Below are 19,705 nucleotides of genomic sequence, written 5' to 3'. Positions count from 1 at the left end.
AACAGCCCTTCTGGGTGTGTTTTTTTTTTGCTAGACTACAACTCCTATCATCCCTGGAGGTGATGGGAATTGGAGTCCCACAACATTGGGAGGGGAGGTCACAGATGAGCTGCCCCTGCTGGGTTGGGTTTCCAGATTCAAGGTCCCTCCTGGTCCAAGATCCTACTTTCTAAGAGACCCACAAGCAGGAGATCTGAATGAAGTTTCCGCAACTGCTTACCATCATTTTTCTTGGCGCTGCCCTTTGGTCCAGGCTCCTTCTCCACTTTGAAAGCTGCAGATGTGGGAGGAGATATTCCCAGCAGTTTCATAGCCATCCCCTCCCAGGCTCCAAAGTCTGGTTTGGACACTGATTTATCCTGACACTCCATTTAATTTGCCTTTGCGTGTTTTCCATGTTGTGCTCTTATTATCTTTAGGGCTGTGTTATTGTTTTTGTATTGTATGCAATGTGTACATTGCTTAGATATTACATATACCGTATTTTTCGCTCCATTAGATGCACTTTTTTCCTCCTAAAAAGTAAGGGGAAATGTGAGTGCGTCTTATGGAGTCAATGGCGCTGCGCAGAGAGGGAGAGCTGTGCAGCGCCCCTTCAGTGAAGCGGGAGGAGGAACGGAGCCCCTTCTGTTCCTCCTCCTGCTTCGCTGAAGTGGCGCTGCGCACCTCTCCCTCTCTGCCCAGCGGCTGTCGTGCAAAGCTGGAGGAGGAACAGAAGGGTCTCCTTCTGTTCCTTCTCCAGCTTCGCTGAAGGGGCGCTGAGCAATTCTCCCTCTCAGAGAGGGGGAACTGCGCAGCGCCCCTTCAGCGACGCGTCGTCCTGGCTTTTGCCTTAGCCGTGCGCAGCCTCTTCGGACAGGGGGAGCCTTCATCCCGCTGCCCTGAAGAGGCTTGGTGCGGTTATCCCAGAAGCCAGAACAGCCACACGGTATCCCAGAAGCCAGATTCCTCTTACTGTTCTGGCTTCTGGGATTCAGAATAATTTTTTCTTGTTTTCCTCCTCCCAAAACTAGGTGTGCCTTATGGTCTGGTGCGTCTTTTAGAGCGAAAAATACGGTATACACAGAGAGATTTGTTTCTTCCTATATAAATAAAAATGCAAGGCTGTCGTCACGCAGCTCCCATTAGAGCAGCCTTTCTCAATCTGTGGGTCCCCGGATGTTGTTGAACTACAACTCCCATCACCCCTAGCTAGCAAGGCCAGAGCTCAGGGATGATGGGAGTTGTAGTCCAACAACATCTGGGGACCCACAGGTTGAGGACCGCTGCGTTAGAGGATTTGTAGAGCCTCCTCGCAGTCCTGGATTGCAGGATGATAAACCCAAGAGGCCCTGCAAAGTGAGCTCAGTAGCTTGTAGAATGGCAGACTTGCAAGGGGACCTCGAGGGTCATCTAGTCCAACCCCCTGCAATGCAGGAATCTCAGCTAGAGAGGGGGGTGCAAGGGGAGTTTAGTACTGCTTCCTGAGGATGCCCAGGGTGTCCTCAAACATGGGTGCCCCAGCAGGATCTCTGCTCAGGGTCTTTCCCCGCCTCCACTGACACCGATTGCTTGATTTGCAGTTGCAGAAGATGATGCCAACACTACAGATTGCAGGTGGGTGCCAGAGTGCCGGAGAGGGAGGCGGCTGTGCTGGGAGGGGGGCTGGGGGGGTACAGAAATCATTAACCCAGTTGGAGTGACGCTTTGATCTCGCACACTCCTACTGGTCATTGTCAACATTACCACCTCAAGAAACGTCCAGAAATTATTGCACTGCATTGGAGACCTTACAAGCAGTGAGTAGGCCCAAATATTTACTGCATTGCATTTACATCCCACCTTCAAGAAGTAATAATAATAATAATAATAATAATAATAATAATAATAATAATTTATTACTTATAACCCACCCATCTGGCCAGGCCTCCCCAGCCACTCTGGGCGGCTTCCCACAGGATATTAAAAACACAATAAAACATCAAACATTAAAAACTTCCCTAAACAGAGCTGCCTTCAGATGTCTTCTAAATGTCAGATAGTTATTTATTTCCTTGACATCTGATGGGAGGGTGTTCCAGAGGGCGGGCGCCACCACCGAGAAGGCCCTCTGTCTGGTTCCCTGTAATCTCACTTCTTGCAGGGAGGGAACCGCCAGAAGGCCCTCGGCGCTGGACCTCAGTGTCCGGGCAGAACAATGGGGGTGGAGACTCAGCCAGATGGGCGGGGTATAAATATATTATTATTATTATTATTATTATTATTATTATTATTATTATTATTATTACCTGCCCCTGAAATCCCTTCCTGACATTTCATACGTGCTTGGCTCTCGTTTCCACAGATCCGTCCCATGGCGTGGAGCCCCTGCCCCCCTACCCGTGGCTGAAGCAGGAGGCCTTGTACCCGGGCGCTTGCGCCAACGGATCCTTCCCCCACGTGGCGCGCATGAATGCTCCCCCTCCGCCCGTCGGCGCTTTTGCGGTAGGCGGGGAGCCCGCCGCGCCCAACTTTGCCGAACCGGCCGGAGCGATGCCCCTCGTTCCAGGGGACGTCCCCATGTCGGCGGACCTGGAGCCCCTGCGCCCGGGGGGCTGCCCGGTGGCGCCCATGGAGCAGTTCATTCCGGATTTGCTGATCAGCCCCCACATGCTGCCATGTAAGGATCCTTCCCGCGGGGGGGAGGAAGCAGGAGGGCGGGCGGGGATCGCGAAACCCTTGGGGAAGGGGAAACAGCGGCTGCTGATGCATAGCTGTCAACCGTTCCCTTTTCTTGCGAGGAATCCTATTCAGAATCAGGGAATTTCCCTTAATAAAAGGGAAACGTTGACAGCTATATGGGTCCACGGCTGAGGCGAAATTCAAACCTGGGGGGCTTCCCAGCCCTCGCACCCAGCCACTCTGCGCTACGCCTGCTCTCAAGAGGAGGGTGCCGGTTGAAGTTTTACGGAAACTGTGGTTCTTTGAAGTGAAGAAATGAAGTGGTCCTTCAGATGCTGTTGGGCTGCAACTTTCACCAGTTCTGACCATTGGCTGTGCTGGCTGGGGCTGATGGGAGCTGGAGTCCAACACTGTTAAGAATGATAGGAGCTGGAGTCCAAGGTTGATGGGAGCTGGAGTCCAAGGTTGGTGGGAGCTGGAGTCTAAGGTTGATGGGAGCTGGAGTCCAAGGCTGGTGGGAGCTGGAGTCCAAGGCTGATGGGAGCTGGAGTCCAACACTGTTAAGAATGATAGGAGCTGGAGTCCAAGGTTGATGGGAGCTGGAGTCCAAGGTTGGTGGGAGCTGGAGTCTAAGGTTGATGGGAGCTGGAGTCCAAGGCTGGTGGGAGCTGGAGTCCAAGGCTGATGGGAGCTGGAGTCCAACACTGTTAAGAATGATAGGAGCTGGAGTCCAAGGCTGTTAGGGAATGATGGGAGCTGGAGTCCAAGGTTGATGGGAGCTGGAGTCCAAGGTTGATGGGAGCTGGAGTCTAAGGTTGATGGGAGCTGGAGTCCAAGGCTGGTGGGAGCTGGAGTCCAAGGCTGATGGGAGCTGGAGTCTAAGGTTGATGGGAGCTGGAGTCCAAGGTTGGTGGGAGCTGGAGTCTAAGGTTGATGGGAGCTGGAGTCCAAGGCTGGTGGGAGCTGGAGTCCAAGGCTGATGGGAGCTGGAGTCCAAGGCTTGTGGGAGCTGGAGTCTAAGGTTGATGGGAGCTGGAGTCCAAGGCTGGTGGGAGCTGGAGTCCAAGGCTGATGGGAGCTGGAGTCCAAGGCTGGTGGCAGCTGGAGTCTAAGGTTGATGGGAGCTGGAGTCCAAGGCTGGTGGGAGCTGGAGTCTAAGGCTGATGGGAGCTGGAGTCTAAGGTTGATGGGAGCTGGAGTCCAAGGCTGGTGGGAGCTGGAGTCCAAGGCTGATGGGAGCTGGAGTCCAAGGCTGGTGGAAGCTGGAGTCCAAGGTTGATGGGAGCTGGAGTCCAAGGCTGGTGGGAGCTGGAGTCCAAGGCTGATGGGAGCTGGAGTCCAAGGCTGGTGGGAGCTGGAGTCCAAAGCTGATGGGAGCTGGAGTCTAAGGTTGATGGGAGCTGGAGTCTAAGGTTGATGGGAGCTGGAGTCCAAGGCTGGTGGGAGCTGGAGTCTAAGGCTGATGGGGGCTGGAGTCCAACACTGTTAAGAATGATAGGAGCTGGAGTCCAAGGCTGTTAGGGAATGATGGGAGCTGGAGTCCAAGGCTGGTGGGAGCTGGAGTCTAAGGCTGATGGGAGCTGGAGTCTAAGGTTGATGGGAGCTGGAGTCTAAGGCTGATGGGGGCTGGAGTCCAACACTGTTAAGAATGATAGGAGCTGGAGTCCAAGGCTGTTAGGGAATGATGGGAGCTGGAGTCCAAGGCTGGTGGGAGCTGGAGTCTAAGGTTGATGGGAGCTGGAGTCCAACACTGTTAAGAATGATAGGAGCTGGAGTCCAAGGCTGATGGGAGCTGGAGTCCAAGGCTGGTGGGAGCTGGAGTCTAAGGCTGATTGGAGCTGGAGTCCAAGGCTGGTGGGAGCTGGAGTCTAAGGCTGATGGGAGCTGGAGTCCAACACTGTTAAGAATGATAGGAGCTGGAGTCCAAGGCAGTTAGGGAATGATGGGAGCTGGAGTCCAAGGCTGATGGGAGCTGGAGTCCAAGGCTGGTGGGAGCTGGAGTCTAAGGCTGGTGGGAGCTGGAGTCCAACACTGTTAAGAATGATAGGAGCTGGAGTCCAAGGCTGGTGGGAGCTGGAGTCCAAGGCTGTTAGGGAATGATGGGAGCTGGAGTCCAAGGCTGATGGGAGCTGGAGTCCAACACTTTTAAGAATGATAGGAGCTGGAGTCCAAGGCTGTTAGGGAATGATGGGAGCTGGAGTCCAAGGCTGATGGGAATGATGGGAGCTGGAGTCCCAAGCTGATAGGAAGAGGAATCCAAGGCTGATGGGGCTGATGGGAGCTGGAGTCCAAGGCCATTAGGGATGATGGGAGCTGGAGTCCAACATTGTTAAAGATGATAGTCCCAACCTAATAGGAACAGGAATCCGGGGCTGATGGGAGTTGGAGTCCAACACCATTAAAGATGATAGGAACTGGAGTCCCAAGCTGATGGGAACAGGAATCCAAGGCTGATGGGGCTGATGGGAGCCGGAGTCCAAGGCCATTAGGGCTGATGGGAGTTGGAGTCCAAGGCTGGTGGGAGCTGGAGTCCAAGGCTGATGGGAGCTGGAGTCCAAGGCTGTTAGGGAATGATAGGAGCTGGAGTCCAAGGCTGTTAGGGAATGATGGGAGCTGGAGTCCAACATTGTTAAAGATGATAGTCCCAACCTAATAGGAACAGGAATCCGGGGCTGATGGGAGCTGGAGTCCAAGGCCCGTTAGGGATGATGGGAGTGGGCGTCCAAGGCTGCACGTAGGGCCTGTGCTTTCCACAAGAGCCCTTGCAATGCCTGAACACGATCCTGCTGCTGCTTTTTGCCTTTCCCGCAGTGACCGACTTGGAGATCAAGTTCCAGTACCGCGGCCGCTCGGTGGGCTCCCTGACCATCAGCAACCCCCACGGCTGCCGCCTCTTCTACAGCAACCTGAAGCCCACCCAGGAGCAGGTGGAGCTCTTTGGGCCGCTGACGCTGGAGCAGGTGCGCTTCCCCAGCGCGGAGGGCGTGCCCAATGAGAAGCAGCGCTTCTACACCCACCAGCTGCTGGACGTCCTGGACCGGGGCCTCATCCTGGAGCTGCAGGGACAGGACATCTACGCCATCCGCCTCTGCCAGTGCAAGGTCTTCTGGACCGGGCCCTGCGCCGGGGAGCTGGCGGGCCCCAATCCCATCGAGCGCGAGAAGAAGATCAAGCTCTTCAGCCTGGAGAGCTTCCTTAACGGTGAGGGAAAGGGCCAGGGATCCCAGCCTCACCCTCCCTCCGATGCCAGGGCCCGCTTGGTCCCAAAGGAGGGGGCGAGGGCAAAGGCAGGCACTTGGTGGAACGGGAATGGTTCTCTGAACATGCTCAGAGGCATAGCTGTCAACCGTCCCTTATTTGGCGGGAAAGTCCCTTATCCCAGCGCCGTGTCCCGCTGCTGTCCCTTACTGATGATGTCCCTTAAATTTCCCAGGTTTCAAAGGAAGCAGCTCCTCTCCCTCCCTCCCTGCCGGCCAGGGAGGAGGGAGGCTCCAACTGGGTTGCTTGGCTGCATTGCTCACCCAATAAGGAGTCTCAGAACGACTGGAGGGTGGAGCTTGCATGCCTTGTGCCGATCAAATCGGCCGCGTTGCCTGGGGACTCGCCTTTGCTCAGCGCTTCCCAGCGGAGAGGCGATGGTGGTTTCCCTTGCTGCATCCCCTTTGCCGGGTTGCTGCGCTGTGGGAACCACCACTGAAGGCTTCGTTTGGCTGCTGGCTGGGCTTCCTGCCTTTGGCTCGGAGGGGCTCAGAAGTCGAACATACCTGTGCTTGGAAAATCTCTTATTTTGGCTGTTGATCCCTTATTTCCGAGGCCTCTGGTCCCTTATTTTCAAATCTGTAAGTTGATAGCTATGCTCAGAGGCACCGTCACCCCACAGGGCCAAGCAGATGCGCAGAGGAAGAGGACAGAAGTCTCTGGGAATTCAGGTCTGGGGGGGGGAGGAGTGAGGCCACTTTTCTCCCCAGCACAGAACAACCTCACAGGGTCGTTGTGAGGATGGAACGGGGAGACACTATGCAAGGCACCTTGAGCTCTTCGGGGCGGAGGGAAGGTGGGATGCCAGTGTTGTTGGCATCTGTCTGTCTTGAGAGACAATGGGGTGCCCCTCCATGGTGAGGTCAAACCGGGGTCAGGTCAAACCACTGGAGACTCATGCACAGGAATGCCATTTTTATTGTTACCCTTTAATTATTATTATTATTATTATTATTATTATTATTATTATTATTAATTTATTTATTTATTTATGCCCCGCCCTCCCCGGCCAGAGCCGGGCTCAGGGCGGCTGACACCAATAAAATCACAGTAAAAACATAATGGGGGGGGGGCCAATTTAAAATACAGGTTAAAATGCAATTTAAAATGCAGCCTCATTTAAAAGTAGCCCATAGATCAAGACCATAAGGGGAGTGAAACATAAGGGTCAGACTGAGTCCAAACCAAAGGCCAGGCGGAACAGCTTTGTCTTGCAGGCCCTGAGGAAAGATGTCAAGTCCCGCAGGGCCCTGGTCTCTTGGGACAGAGCGTTCCACCAAGTCGGGGCCAGTACTGAAAAGGCCCTGGCCCTAGTTGAGACCAATCTAACCTCCTTGCAACCTGGGACCTCCAAAGTGTTGTCATTTGTGGACCTTAAGGTCCACCGCGGGGCATACTAGGAGAGGCGGTCCCGTAGGTACAAATGTAGATGATGGTGATGATGACATTCCTGTACATTTGGTTCTGCCTTGGCCAACCTTTGCAGAGGCTAATGGGAATTTTATCCCTGCATGTCTGGAGCGCACCAGGTTGATGGGAGGCTGGTTTACTTTGTCCCTTTGGCTACTGTGCAACTTACTTCTGAGTAGACATAGCTAGGCCTGCACTAGCCATCTTGCCTAGGGGGCAACAGGGGAAAATAATGTTTGTTGTTTTCATGCTGTTTTGTGGAATTTGTAGTGCGACTCATGCAACACGTTGGCGATTAATATACACAGAACAATAATTATACATACTTTATCAACCTTCTGAGAAAAATACAAAACATTAAACAAAGCCACAAAGACTTGCAAAACAGGGTGCCGGCGTTTTGCACCTGTTTCGCCCTGGCAGTCCAAGAAATCAAAAGGCCGCTGTTTGCCCCCGATGAGGCCCTTTAACTGGGGCTTGCAGGTAGCTTGCTTGTATTTTTCTCAGAAAAAAGACTCAGCCAGTCTTTTCTGCTGGGGAGGGAAAACTGCCAGGCTGCATCATCCCTGCCAACCTGTTCTCGCCTTGCGATGCTCGCAGCCTTCAACCATCCTGTTATGATTTTCTCTCCTCTCCTTCCCCTTTCTGGTTCCCTGTTCCCTCCTTGCGCTCTTCTCTCCCCCAATGGGCCGCCAGTACTTCCTGGCCCTTCCCATTTCCTTTATTTTTTAAAATATTTGTCGTTCCCGTCCTCTCTCTGTAGGACTTATCATGTTCCAGAAGGGTCAAAGCACCACGCCACCCCCCTACGAGATTTTCTTCTGCTTCGGAGAAGAGTGGCCGGACCAGAAGCCTAAAGAGAAGAAGCTGATCACAGTCCAGGTGGGATGGCGGGGCTGTGTGTGTGTGTCCGTCCGTCCGTCATCTCCTTCCGCCCACATACCGTATTTTTTGCTCTATAAGATGCACCCGACTATAAGATGCACCTAGTTTTAAGAGGAGGAAAATGAGAGAAAAAATATTCTGAATCAAATGATGTTGAAGAGGGAGGAGGATGGATGATCAGACTTACCCCTTATGGAGCCCCTTACTTTCCTTCTCCCGCTTCGCTGAAGAGGCGCTGTGCAGCTATCCCTAAAGCCAGCACAGCAAGAGGGAGAGCTGCTCAAAGCCTCTCCCTCTTGCTGTGCTGGCTTCTGGGATAGCTGCGCAGCCTGCATTCGCTCCATAAGATGCACACACATTTCCCCTTACTTTTTAGGAGGGAAAAAGTGCATCTTATAGAGGGAAAAATACGGTAAATCAGGAGGTACGTGTGTCCATGAAGGTTTTCAAGCAGAAGTTGGTGTCAGGCGGCAGAGGATCCAAGCCTCACGGCAGCTTGCCAGGAACGGATAAGACAAGAAAAAGTCCTTGCCCTCTGCTTTTATTCAATATTTACAGAGAGAGGCTTGGAACACAGCCTCTGGGAATAATGGCGTTGTCCCGAGTGACTCTCTGTCCCCTTTTTCTCCCACTTCCTTATTCATCCTGAGCTCTTTGCTCTCCTACTTTCAAGGTTCTCCGGGTTCTGGGAGAAGGGGGTTCTGGCAGGGCCGGATTTAAGTTTTGATCAGGCCCTAAGCTACTGAAGGTCATGGGGCGCTTTATATGTCCAGCTGTCCTTTGTCAACAACAAATGGTCGCTTTTTTATGTGTGTTGAATATGTGCCACGTGGTAATTATTTATGGACCTAATAGGTATCCGAAGCCATTTGCACATAACAAAATATGTATTTTATCAAAGTAATGGTTACAACCAGTCCATGCAGAATGTTGGCACCCTATATATAGAAGTGAGCAAACCAGTGATATTTTAGGGAGCAGGCGGGGCCCATGACTTACATCAGAGGAGCCTGCACAACACAAAACACGGTTGCTGTATGTAGGTTTTATTTTACAGCGGTACCTTGGGTTACAGACGCTTCAGGTTACAGATGCTTCAGACTCCGCTAACCCAGAAATAGTACCTCAGGTTAAGAACTTTGCTTCAGGATGAGAACAGAAATTGTGCAGCGGCAGTGGGAGGCCCCATTAGCTAAAGTGGTGCTTCAGGTTAAGAACAGTTTCAGGTTAAGAACGGATCTCCGGAACGAATTAAGTTCTTAACCAGAGGTACCACTGTATTGGTTTTTTATCTTATGTTTTGGAAATGTTTTTTTCCTTTTTTCCCTGCTGGATGGGGCGGACTTATACAGAGGTACCACTGTAATTATTTTACCATTCCACCGCCCCGGACGCTCAACGAAAAGGACGCTCGACAAAGCGCCGCTCTGCCCATGTGCGCTGAGCGGGTTGCGCTTCTGTGCATGCACGAAGCGTGATTTAGCACTTCTGTGCATGCGCGAGCGGCAAACCCGGAAGTAACCCGTTCCGGTACTTCTGGGTTTCCTGCAGACGTCCACCAAAATGGATGCTGGACGGGGCGGACTTATATGGAGGTACCACTGTAATTATTTTACCATTCCACCGCATATATGAAAGCGAGGCTGCTCTGCTTTTCCACCTGTGCACGAAATGACGGAACCCCCTTTTCCCTTCGCAGGTGGTGCCCGTAGCTGCGCGTCTCCTGTTGGAAATGTTCTCCGGGGAGCTGTGCTGGTCAGCCGACAGTGTCCGCCTGCAGATCTCCCACCCGGATCTCAAGGACAAGATGGTGGAACAGTTCAAAGAGCTGCACCAGCTCTGGCAGACGCAGCAGAGCGTCCAAGTCCAGAGCCTGCAACTGGCCGGGCCCGAGAGCTGGCCCATGCAGACCAGCACCACAAACAGCATGTAGCCGCGACGGGGGGGCGCCTTGCCACCCCCAGGCCTTAGCCACTTTGCTAACGGGCGGCCGATGCAGAACCACAGGGACTTGCAAGCTCTGGGGCCTCCCGGTGTTCCCAGTTAAGAGCCGGACTTCAGCAGATGGCAAGTGGGGTCACGCAGCCTGACCGGCAACCTTTCACTGAGCCACACAGAAGCCGCAGCGGTTCTTTGCGGGATAAGGGCCTTCTCCCGATTGCTGCAAAAAAAGTGAGCTGTTGAATGGAAGGGGTGTGGGGAGAGGGCTGCAAGGAACTTGCTGAGCAAGGGCAGGTCTTGCGTCAGCGATGGGGGAAGTCCGTTGAGCTGGGCTGCAGCAGGTAGCTTTACTTAAGCGTAAGCGCTGTAGCAGGGAAGGGAAAACCAGGACTCCCACTTTCTAAAAGAGCCCCTGCAAAGGTCTGGAGCAGGGCACAAATGGGAGGGACCCCAAAGGTCCTGTAGCCCCAACCCTCTGAAATTCAGTAACCACAGAGAACCATGCGCTGCTGTTGAGCCTCAGCCCCCAAAAGGCCAAAGATGGCGGCTGCTTTGTGCCTGCTAGGTTGCATGGATTGGGGCCAGACCTGCCTTGCTTGTTGCAAGCAAGCAGAAGAGGGAGTCTCTCCTCCGAGAAGCACCCTTTGCCAAGTTTGAGACACTCCGCCAGCTCTGGCACTGAAATTCTTGACTTTCGATTTGCAAGAGTGAAGAGTTTTCAGTCCCCGTGGCTGCGAAGAGATGTTCGTAAGCAGGTGTGCAGTGCCTTTGGAGCTCCAGCGAGCCAAGGAAATGATCTGAAATGGGTTCTTTGTGGGCAAGAAGGCATCGCCACATCTAGGGCCCTGCATGTAGCTCTGCCTTTCCCCACCTGGTGCCCTCCAGGGGGTTTTGAACTACAACTCCCCTCTGCCTAACAGAACCAAGAATGCAGGTCGGTGAAGGTTTTGCACAATCTCAACAGAGAAGCTCCTCTGGGCAAGAAACCTCTGCGGGCAAGAGGGTATTAGCCAGCCTTTGGGGAAGGAAATGTGCCTTTTTGTGTTTCTGAATCCTGGCATTTGCATGGGGAGGGGTTGTAAATGTTAAAGCTTTGCAGGAACAGAATGCGTTTCCAGAAGGCATCCCCAGCCTTCCTTTACAAAAATCTACGAACGCAAAAGTGCTTGAATCCAGAGGGAAAGTGATGGGGTTGGGGTTGGGTGGGCAACACTTCAGGGTCTTCTCTACTTTTTTACTCCACCACCTGCCTGCCAAAATCAGAATCCATGCAGGTCACAGAACTCTGCTTTCCTTGGCAAAGCAGGTGGGAACAGTGGAGAGAGGGTTGGAAGGGAAGAACCCATTTCCATGGGGCAAGCCTAAAAGGAGCCGGCGATTCTTTGCATTTGCCGACCTGCCGCACTGGAGCCACTAAGGTATTTAGTTTCCTGCCGCTCCCTTTCCTTCCGAGTCGGCCAAGAGTGTGCCCCATGGCAGGGAGGGCATGTTGCGGTTCGCCGCTGCCAAACTGCCGTGTTACGTGGCCTCTGCTCGTCAGCTAGGGTCAGCTCAACCTCTGCCTGTGAAATAAACATGTTTACTCCGATCTGCCATGGCTGATGAGTGGTTGAGATGCCATGGGAAACTTGAGAGCTCCGCCAGGGCACCTGCTGCCACCTCTAGCAATTCTGTGTCTGTCGCAAGCGAGAGGGGAGGGCGGCTGAGGTGGGAGTGGGGAGAATAACCACTGCAGGAATGGTACCTGGATATAGCTTGGTTGGGGGGGGGAGAGTCAGTCCCCCCCCCAAGGCAATTTTCTCCAGCTCCATAGGCCTTGCCAAGCACAGCTTCTTCCAACTTCGCAAACCAACCCTTCCTTAAGATGTTTACACCTTGGCATAAGCTGAGATGCACCCGCATGCAAGACGTGGTGGCCAAAGTATGGTAGACCCATTTTTTTAAGCCCAAGGAAATGCATAATAATAATAATAATATTAATAATAATAATTTATTATTTATACTCCACCATCTGACTGGGCTTCCCCAGCCACTCTGGGCAGCTTCCAACCAAATATCAAAAATACAGCGTCAGACATTAAAAACTTCCCTAAATAGGGCCGCCTTCAGGTGTCTTTTAAAAGTAAAATAGTTGTTTATTTCTTTGGCCTCTGATGGGAGGGCATTCTGCAGGGCAGGTGCCACCACCGAGAAGGCCCTCTGCCTGGTTCCCTGTAACTTGGCTTCTCGCAGGGAGGGAACCGCCAGAAGGCCCTCGGCACTGGACCTCCGTGTCCGGGCTGGACGATGGGGGTGGAGACGCTCCTTCAGGTATACTGGGCCGAGGCCGTTTAGGGCTTTCAAGGTCAACACCAAAACTCTGAATTGTGCTCGGAAACGTACTGGGAGCCAATGTAGGTTTTTCAGGACTGGTGTTATATGGTCTCGGTGGCCACTCCCAGTCACCAGTCTAGCTGCCGCATTCTGGATTAATTGCAGTTTCCAGGTCACCTTCAAAGGTAGCCCCACGTAGAGCGCATTGCAGTAGTCCAAGCGGGAGATAACCAGAGCATGCACCACTCTGGTGAGACAGCCTGTGGGCAGGTGGGGTCTCATCCTGCGTACCAGATGGAGCTGGTAAACAGCTGCCCTGGACACAGAATTGACCTGCGCCTCCATGGACAGCCTTAAGGTAATTGGAACCATTTGCGATGGAAGCTGGCAGTCTGCACTGAAGCATGGTGGTAAAACACACACCAAGAATGTGATCTTTTGACAGGACAAGGTTTGGGTTAATAAAGCCAGAGCTGGGAGTGTTGACGGGGAGAGCAGGGATAAGGCCTTCAAGGAGATAGAATCATTGTATTGCAAAGGGTGCCCGAGGGTCATCTAGTCCAACCCCTTGCAATGCAGGAATCTCAACTAAACCATCCCTTAAATCCAACCTCCAAGGAAGGAGTATTTCTGAGGGGGTCAGTTCCACTGTCAAACAGTTCTTGCTGTTGGAAAAGTTCTTCCTGAAGTTTAGCTGGAATCTCCTTTCTTGTAACTTGAAGTCACGGGTTCGAGTCCTGCCCTCCAGAGGAGGAGAAAACAAGCTTGCTGCCTCTTCCATGTGACAGCCCTGGAGATATTTGAAGAGGGCTATCCTATCTCCTCTTTTCCAGGCTAAACATACCCAGCTCCTTCGACCATTCCTCATCAGGCTTAGTTTCCAGACCCTTGGATTATATTCGTCACACCTTGCAGGAAGTTGGAAATCATGTGCGTATCTCAAGAACAGCCTCTTCTCAATTCAGACGCAAGAAGCAACAGCTTCCTGGCATTCCTCGAGCGTTAGGGGTGCAAAGGAGGGCACACACATTCTTGACTCAAACCACCTGCTTGCTATAGATAGCAACATGCCTTCCTGGACATTCGCACAGCTAAATCTACACTTGATCAGTAGCAGAGCTCTCTCTTGCCTCAGATTCCTAGAGCAGCCTTACCAAAGCTGGTGCTCCAGAACTACAACTTTCCCCAGAGCAGGTGCGCTATGAACTGCCTTGCAGTTTTCTTAAAATAAATGCGGCACAAGCTTATTTTGCACAAGCCACCGGGAGAGGGGCCGTGATGGGGACGGCTGCTTGCTCGTCACAGCAGAGATGGGAGAGGATTCCCTTCCATTTCCCACCTTTACCTGGTTGGTCTGGTCCACAGCAAAGATGCCACCCCCAAGCCCTTTCCTTGCCTGCAAATGGAACGACAGGATGGCAGAGCCTCTCGCTGTAGCCTCGTTCCTGGGCCGGTTCAGTGGCACCATCCCATTCCTGAAGCAAGCTCCATCGCAGGAAGCTGCCTTATACATTTGGTTCCCTCTTGCTCAGTACCGTACTTTTTGCTCTATAGGGCGCACCTGACCATAGGGTGCACCTAGTTTTCAGAGGGGGAAATCAAGGAAAAGAATATGACACACACACACACACCCCAGCTCTGGGAGCAGCGGACAGGCTGCAGGCAGCCTGTGCGCTTCTCCCAGACCTTCTCCCTGCTATTGCGGGAGGTGGGGGAATTCCTCCATCTCCCGCAAAAGCCCACAGGAGCTGCGCACCCTTTAAAGAGCATGTGGCTCCTGCGGGCTTTCGCTGAAGCCAAGGAGCCTGCATTCGCTCCATAGGACGTACACACATTTCCCCTTAATTTTTGGAGGGGAAAAAGTGTGTCCTTTGGAGCGAAATATACGGTAATGTCTGCACTGATTGGCAGCCGCTCCCTAGGGTATCTGGCAGGGAGTTTCTCCCAACTCTACCTGGGACCTTCTGCTTGCAAGGCAAATGTTCGGCCGCTGAGCTTGGGGCATTCCTTGCAGAGTTTGGGGGGGGGCGTCTGGTCCCACAGAAGCCTAAACCCCCAAATTCCCCTGGCTCAGGGGAGTGAGGGGGTCGCTGCCCACCCAAAATGAGCAAGAACTGAGCTGTTTTATCCAGCGGGGCACAGCTGCTGAAAGTACTCACGACAGCAAGGCAATTGCTAGAAACACAGACACAGTGGTACGTTGGTACTCTAACAAATGCCGCAAACCCGCAAACGTTTTTCGGAAACTGCGCCTTGGTTTTCGAACCGTTCTGGGAGTTGAATGGACTCCCGGAATGGATTAAGTTCGAGAGCCAAGGTATATAAGCCAATTCCAAATGGGTCGCCACAGTGGAATGTCTATTTTTTTCTGCAGTGAAATTTGCTGTTATGATTATTTTCATTTCTATACCGCTTTATATTTTAAAGAACAAATCTCAAAGAGGTTCATACTAAACAATCCCGAATAAAACTAACTCAAGCTTCAAGGACAATACAGTCATAGCTCTGGTTACAGACGCTTCAGGTTGCGTTTTTTCAAGTTACAGACCCGCCGAAACCCGGACGTACCGGAACGGCAGTCGCGCATGCACAGAAGCGCTAAATCACGCTTTGCGCATGCGCATAAGTCCACTATATTTCAGTTCCTTCTCTAAGTGATGTTTTGCTTCCCCCAGTCGCCAAGCGCGCATCCAGAAAGATCAATAACGAGTTACTTCCGGGTTTCGGCGGCCGCACTTTGCACATGCACAGAAGCGCAAGCTGCGCGTGTGCAGACACGACGCTGCAGGTTGCAAACGTGCATCCCGCACGGATCACGTTCGCAACCTGAGCATCCACTGATTTCAGTTCCTTCTCTAAGTGACGTTTTGCTTCCCCTAGTCGCCAAGCGGGCATCCAGAAATCTCCGTGTGGCCGCAGTAGGATCCGCGCCACTTGCAAAACGTGCATGGCAGATTTCGAACAAGGAAGAGGCATGAATTCGTGCAAATGATAGAGATGAGAGCACACAGACCCACACGAAACTAGCGGCCAGTGTGGGGACGGGCACTGCTCTAAACTCAAAGAACGGGCTGCTCTGTGCCCTTCAGGATCCTGCGACGGTCAAATCCAGGAAGGCCGTCGACGAAAGGGACAGGAGGCATAATGTAAACCGCAAACCCCAACCACTCCCGCAAGCCCTTAGGGCAAAAAGGCGACTGGGACAGCTGCAGTTTCAACTTTTTCGTCTGTTTTTATTTCTTTTCTCTTTTTTTGCGTGTTTTTTTTTAATATTTTAAATCTTGTTCTCGAGATGGCTACAACACCAGACGGAACAGAACCCCCCCCCATTTCCTGCCTCAATGTCTGCGCGGGGCCCGCGACTCCCTCTCTCTCTCTGTGTCTCCCCCCACACCGGAGTCGCTGCCGGGATCGGTTTTAACGAAATAGCCTGCCCGCCCCCCTCTCGGTCCTCCAGAGCCCCCCCCCCGCCCCTCCCCACCCCTCCAAAGCGGTTAAAAAAAAAATCCCAAACAGATTTAAACCAAATTTTCCAAAAAACCCAAATCAACTTTTAAAAAAGAATATATATTTATATATATAATATAATATATATTATAACTGTTTTATCAAAGTAAGCAAACACGTTGGTGGGGTGGGGGTCTAGGTTTTCCCTAACCCTTCTCTCTGTGGGTCCTCCTCTGCCAACCCCCCAAAGACCCTGGGATTTCACCCGATCTTTCTTTTGGGACTTGGGGGGAAAAGGGGAGGCAGAGCTCTGGAAATCCGGAGGGTGGGGCTTTGCAAAACAACAAGAACCCTGGACTAAGCCCCTTCGCCCCATCCCCCCATCCCCTGCAGGGCAGACTATTGGGTTTCTCAGATAGGTGTTTGGTTTTTGTTTCTTAATCCCGAATGGATCCTTAAGTAATCATTTTTATTTTCATTTCACAGAAAGTTTACTACTTTGTTTTGCATTTTTTCCATCTTTTTTTTTTTTTTTGCTTCCAGGCAAATTAGTTTTCTATTGTTTCATATTTCTGTTGTTGTTTTTAAAACATTTTATTACTATTTTCCTTTTCATGGTTTTTTTTTTTGTCTTTTCCCCCTTTCTTTCTTTCCCTCTTTCTCTCTCTCTCTCTCTCTTTTTTAAAGCAAGTCCATCTGAAAAAGCAGGCTCCCCCTCCCCCCGCGACGCCGTAGGTCAGTTGCAGCCATCGATATTCGCGGATAAGTTGTGCCCCCCGGGATTTTATGGTTTTTTTTCGCGTTTTTATCTCTTTTTCTCTCTCTCTCTCTTTCTCGCACTCACAAGCAGGAACTTCACCGACTCGTTCTCGCGGCAAAGTGTCTCTTCCGGATTGGCGGGACACAGCAGAGCGAGTCAGAGCCCTCAGCCGCCATGAAGTTTGCTGGTTGTGGGACACTGTCTTGGTAGTTTTATTTCCTCTTCTGAAAATAAGACATTCCTGGGAAAGGAAGGAGGAGGAGGAGCCGTAAAAAAGGGCAGAGGAAGAAAGGCAGTGTTAGAAACTCAGATATATAATCTAATCGCCAAATGGCAATTAAACCTAGGCTGCAGTTGCCAAAATATGTATGTTCAAGTTTCCCCCTCTGATGGGATTATTATTACAGTCATATCTCATGTTGCGTCCGCTTCAGGTTGCGTTTTTTCGGGTTGTGGACTGCCGAAACCCGGAAGTACTGAAATGGGTTACTTCCGGGTTTAGGCAGTCGTGCATGCGCAGAAGCACTGAATCGCAACCAGTGCATGCGCAGGCGCAGGTTGCGAACCTGCATCCCACACGGATCACGTTCGCAACCCAAGCATCCACTGTATTACTATTACAGTTGTACCTCTGCTTACGTATCCTTCTGGATACGTAAACTTTGGGATGAGAATGCGGCAAACCCAGAAGTAGTTTTCCGGGTTTCGCGGTGCACGCATGTGCAGAAGCGCTCTACGTGCATGCGCATAAGTGCTAAACCGCGCCGTGCGCATGCACAGAAGCGGTCCTCCAGAACGGATCCTGTTTGCAACCGGAGGTACCACTGTATTATTAATTTCATTTCTATACCGCTTTATTTTCTTACGAACAAATCTCAAAAGCAGTTTACAACACATCCAAACATCAAACAAAACAATCCAGAATAAAACTAATCCCAGCTTCAAGGAAAATATTTCAGGTCCTTCTCTAAGAGACGTTTTGCTTTCACCAGCTGCCAACCAGGCATTCAAAGATCGCCATGTGGTTGCTACTGGGTCCACGCCGGTCGGAAAACGCACCTGGCGCCTGGCTAGTTTTGAACACTGGGAGGGAGTCAGCATCTTTTCTGCATCAAGAATCTCATAGAAACGCTGGAAGGTGACTTGTGCTCAGTCATCAATCCCTGGTCCATCTAACTAACTCAGAATTATCTACACTAGGCGAACCAACCTCTCAAACCAAATGGGCTACAAAAGTCCTTCGGCACAGAACTTGTAGGCCACACACAATCCACCCCACTCCCTGCCACACAAACAGCCCCTTTGGGTTGGTCATTAACTGAGGGGGCATGGATCTGTTGGAAGAGGACCCCTGAGAGCCATCTAGACTGACCCCTTGCAATCCCTGGCAGGCGGCCACCCGCTGCCCAGCTGTCATACATGCGCAAAACAACAAACCTCTGGTTACGTGAAACATTCAATAAACACACAAGACGTTACCGGCTGTATGTTTTAAAAAATAAGATATACTGTTCATTGTATTGAAAATGTCTATTCCACCTGTCTGTTCATAGAGTCCATACAAACTCATGCATAATATCACAGGACAGTGGATCTTATAGCATAGTAGTAGCTGCTGTAACTACTACTGTTTGTACTACTGATGAAGCCTAGGATGGCAAAACAAGGCTAGTATTCCGGAAATCCTTGTCTTAGACCCTGTGAAAGGATTCTGTGGAACTGCAACAACCTTTCGTGTGGATTGTTGGACTCTATGAACAGACAGGTGGAATAGACATTTTCACATATATGGACCTTATGCATAAACTGATTAGAGAATGAACTGATTCACTGGGTCTTCTACCTTTTTCGCTGAACTTTATGAGCTACTTCTGTTGAAATCTACAATTCAATACAACGAATAGTATATATTACTTTTTTCAAACATACAGCCGGTTACGTCTTGTGTGTTTACAGCTGTCAAACATGGCGGCCGGCAGCAGAGCCTCCATGCCCCGGGACAGCGCAACTGACCAGCGGGAGGAGGAAGGCACCATATTCAGGCCACTGGCTCCTGCCCCAAACCTCTCTCTACACGCACAGGTAATTGGGAGGAAAAGGGAGATTCCGCTCACCTGGGAGACAGGCAGAGTGAAGGAGGCACAGGCTACCGGAACAATCTGGTGAAGTCCCTCAAAGCCCAGCAAACCTGTTTGCACTCCTCGGCGCTGCGGGAGGAGAGAGGAAAAGAGAGAGGCGGCCGTTATTTGGGGAGGGGAAGAAGAAGCGCTCTGCGCATGGCCAGGAACCGTGCAGCCACACATTGCTGGGTGAGGTCTGGGCTCAAAGGCCATATTTCTGAGAGCGAGCAAACCACACAGAGACGGGGAGCAACAGAGACCCGGGACGGCAGTAACAGAGCCACGTCCAAATCCCCACGCAGCTACAAAACAAACAGGGCAGAAAACTGAGGACCAGGAACTTGAGTCAGAGGTTAGGGAACTGGGTGGAGGTGTGTCTAAATCAGTGGTGGTGAAGCTCAGGGCCAAATGTGCTGCGTGTACAGAAATAGCCTCCTTAGCAGGCCAGATACTACCAGAGGAAGCCTGGAATTCCAGTGCCCAAGTGGAACCCACCAAGCTCCCTCCTTTACTCTCATGCGGGAGAAAGGCTACCATGGGATTCCCAAAGACCAGGGCACCCTGCCCTCTGCCCACCAGGCTCTTGTTGAGCAAGCAAAGGTTCACAGCAGCCCTGAATAAACCGCCTGCCCCAGCTGGAGGAGGCCCCGAATGCCGTGGGGTGGAAGGAAAGCCCCGCAGGCAGGCAGGCAGGCTGGGGTGGCACTTGGGTGCCGAGACGTTTGCCAAACTGCCTGGCAAGGCGTGGCACGGAGGAACAGGCCAGGGCTTGCTTCAGCACACACACACACCCCGGGCGAAGGGGAAGGAGCCCTGGCAAAGCCGCAGGGCCTCGGAAGCAGATAGGGCTGGGTATGGGCCTGCCTGAGCCAGTCACCCTGCGCTGGCAAAGGGCGCAGGACTGGGGCCAAGCAGCCTTGCGGTTTCCCCC

The 19,705-nt window shown here is 52.0% G+C and overlaps 2 protein-coding genes across 8 annotated transcripts in view; one reads left to right on the top strand and one right to left on the bottom strand.

Moving 5' to 3' along the window:
- Positions 1–11,722, top strand: part of IRF5 (interferon regulatory factor 5) — a 46,405-nt gene extending 34,683 nt beyond the window's left edge. For all 6 annotated transcript variants that reach the window (XM_083572931.1, XM_083572927.1, XM_083572928.1 and 3 more), the window contains 5 exons: positions 1,563–1,596; positions 2,324–2,638; positions 5,452–5,841; positions 8,072–8,190; positions 9,893–11,722. In XM_083572931.1, the coding sequence (XP_083429057.1) occupies positions 1,563–1,596; positions 2,324–2,638; positions 5,452–5,841; positions 8,072–8,190; positions 9,893–10,126 (1,092 nt within the window). In that variant the 3' untranslated portion in view covers positions 10,127–11,722. The remainder of the gene's footprint in view (positions 1–1,562; positions 1,597–2,323; positions 2,639–5,451; positions 5,842–8,071; positions 8,191–9,892) is intronic.
- Positions 11,723–16,548: 4,826 nt separating this feature from the next.
- The window catches only part of TNPO3 (transportin 3), a 48,275-nt gene continuing 45,118 nt past the window's right edge, over positions 16,549–19,705 (bottom strand). For both annotated transcript variants that reach the window (XM_083572626.1, XM_083572625.1), the window contains exons 22-23: positions 18,769–18,861; positions 16,549–16,895 (exon numbers count right to left, since the gene is read on the bottom strand). In XM_083572626.1, coding sequence (XP_083428752.1) covers positions 18,801–18,861 — 61 coding nt within the window. In that variant the 3' untranslated portion in view covers positions 16,549–16,895; positions 18,769–18,800. The remainder of the gene's footprint in view (positions 16,896–18,768; positions 18,862–19,705) is intronic.

Source organism: Podarcis filfolensis, assembly GCF_964270895.1.
Source record: "Podarcis filfolensis genome assembly, chromosome: 10".
Lineage (NCBI taxonomy): Eukaryota > Metazoa > Chordata > Lepidosauria > Squamata > Lacertidae > Podarcis > Podarcis filfolensis.
The sequence above is the reverse complement of the archived record's forward strand: the minus strand, read 5'-3'. Positions and strand labels throughout refer to the sequence as shown.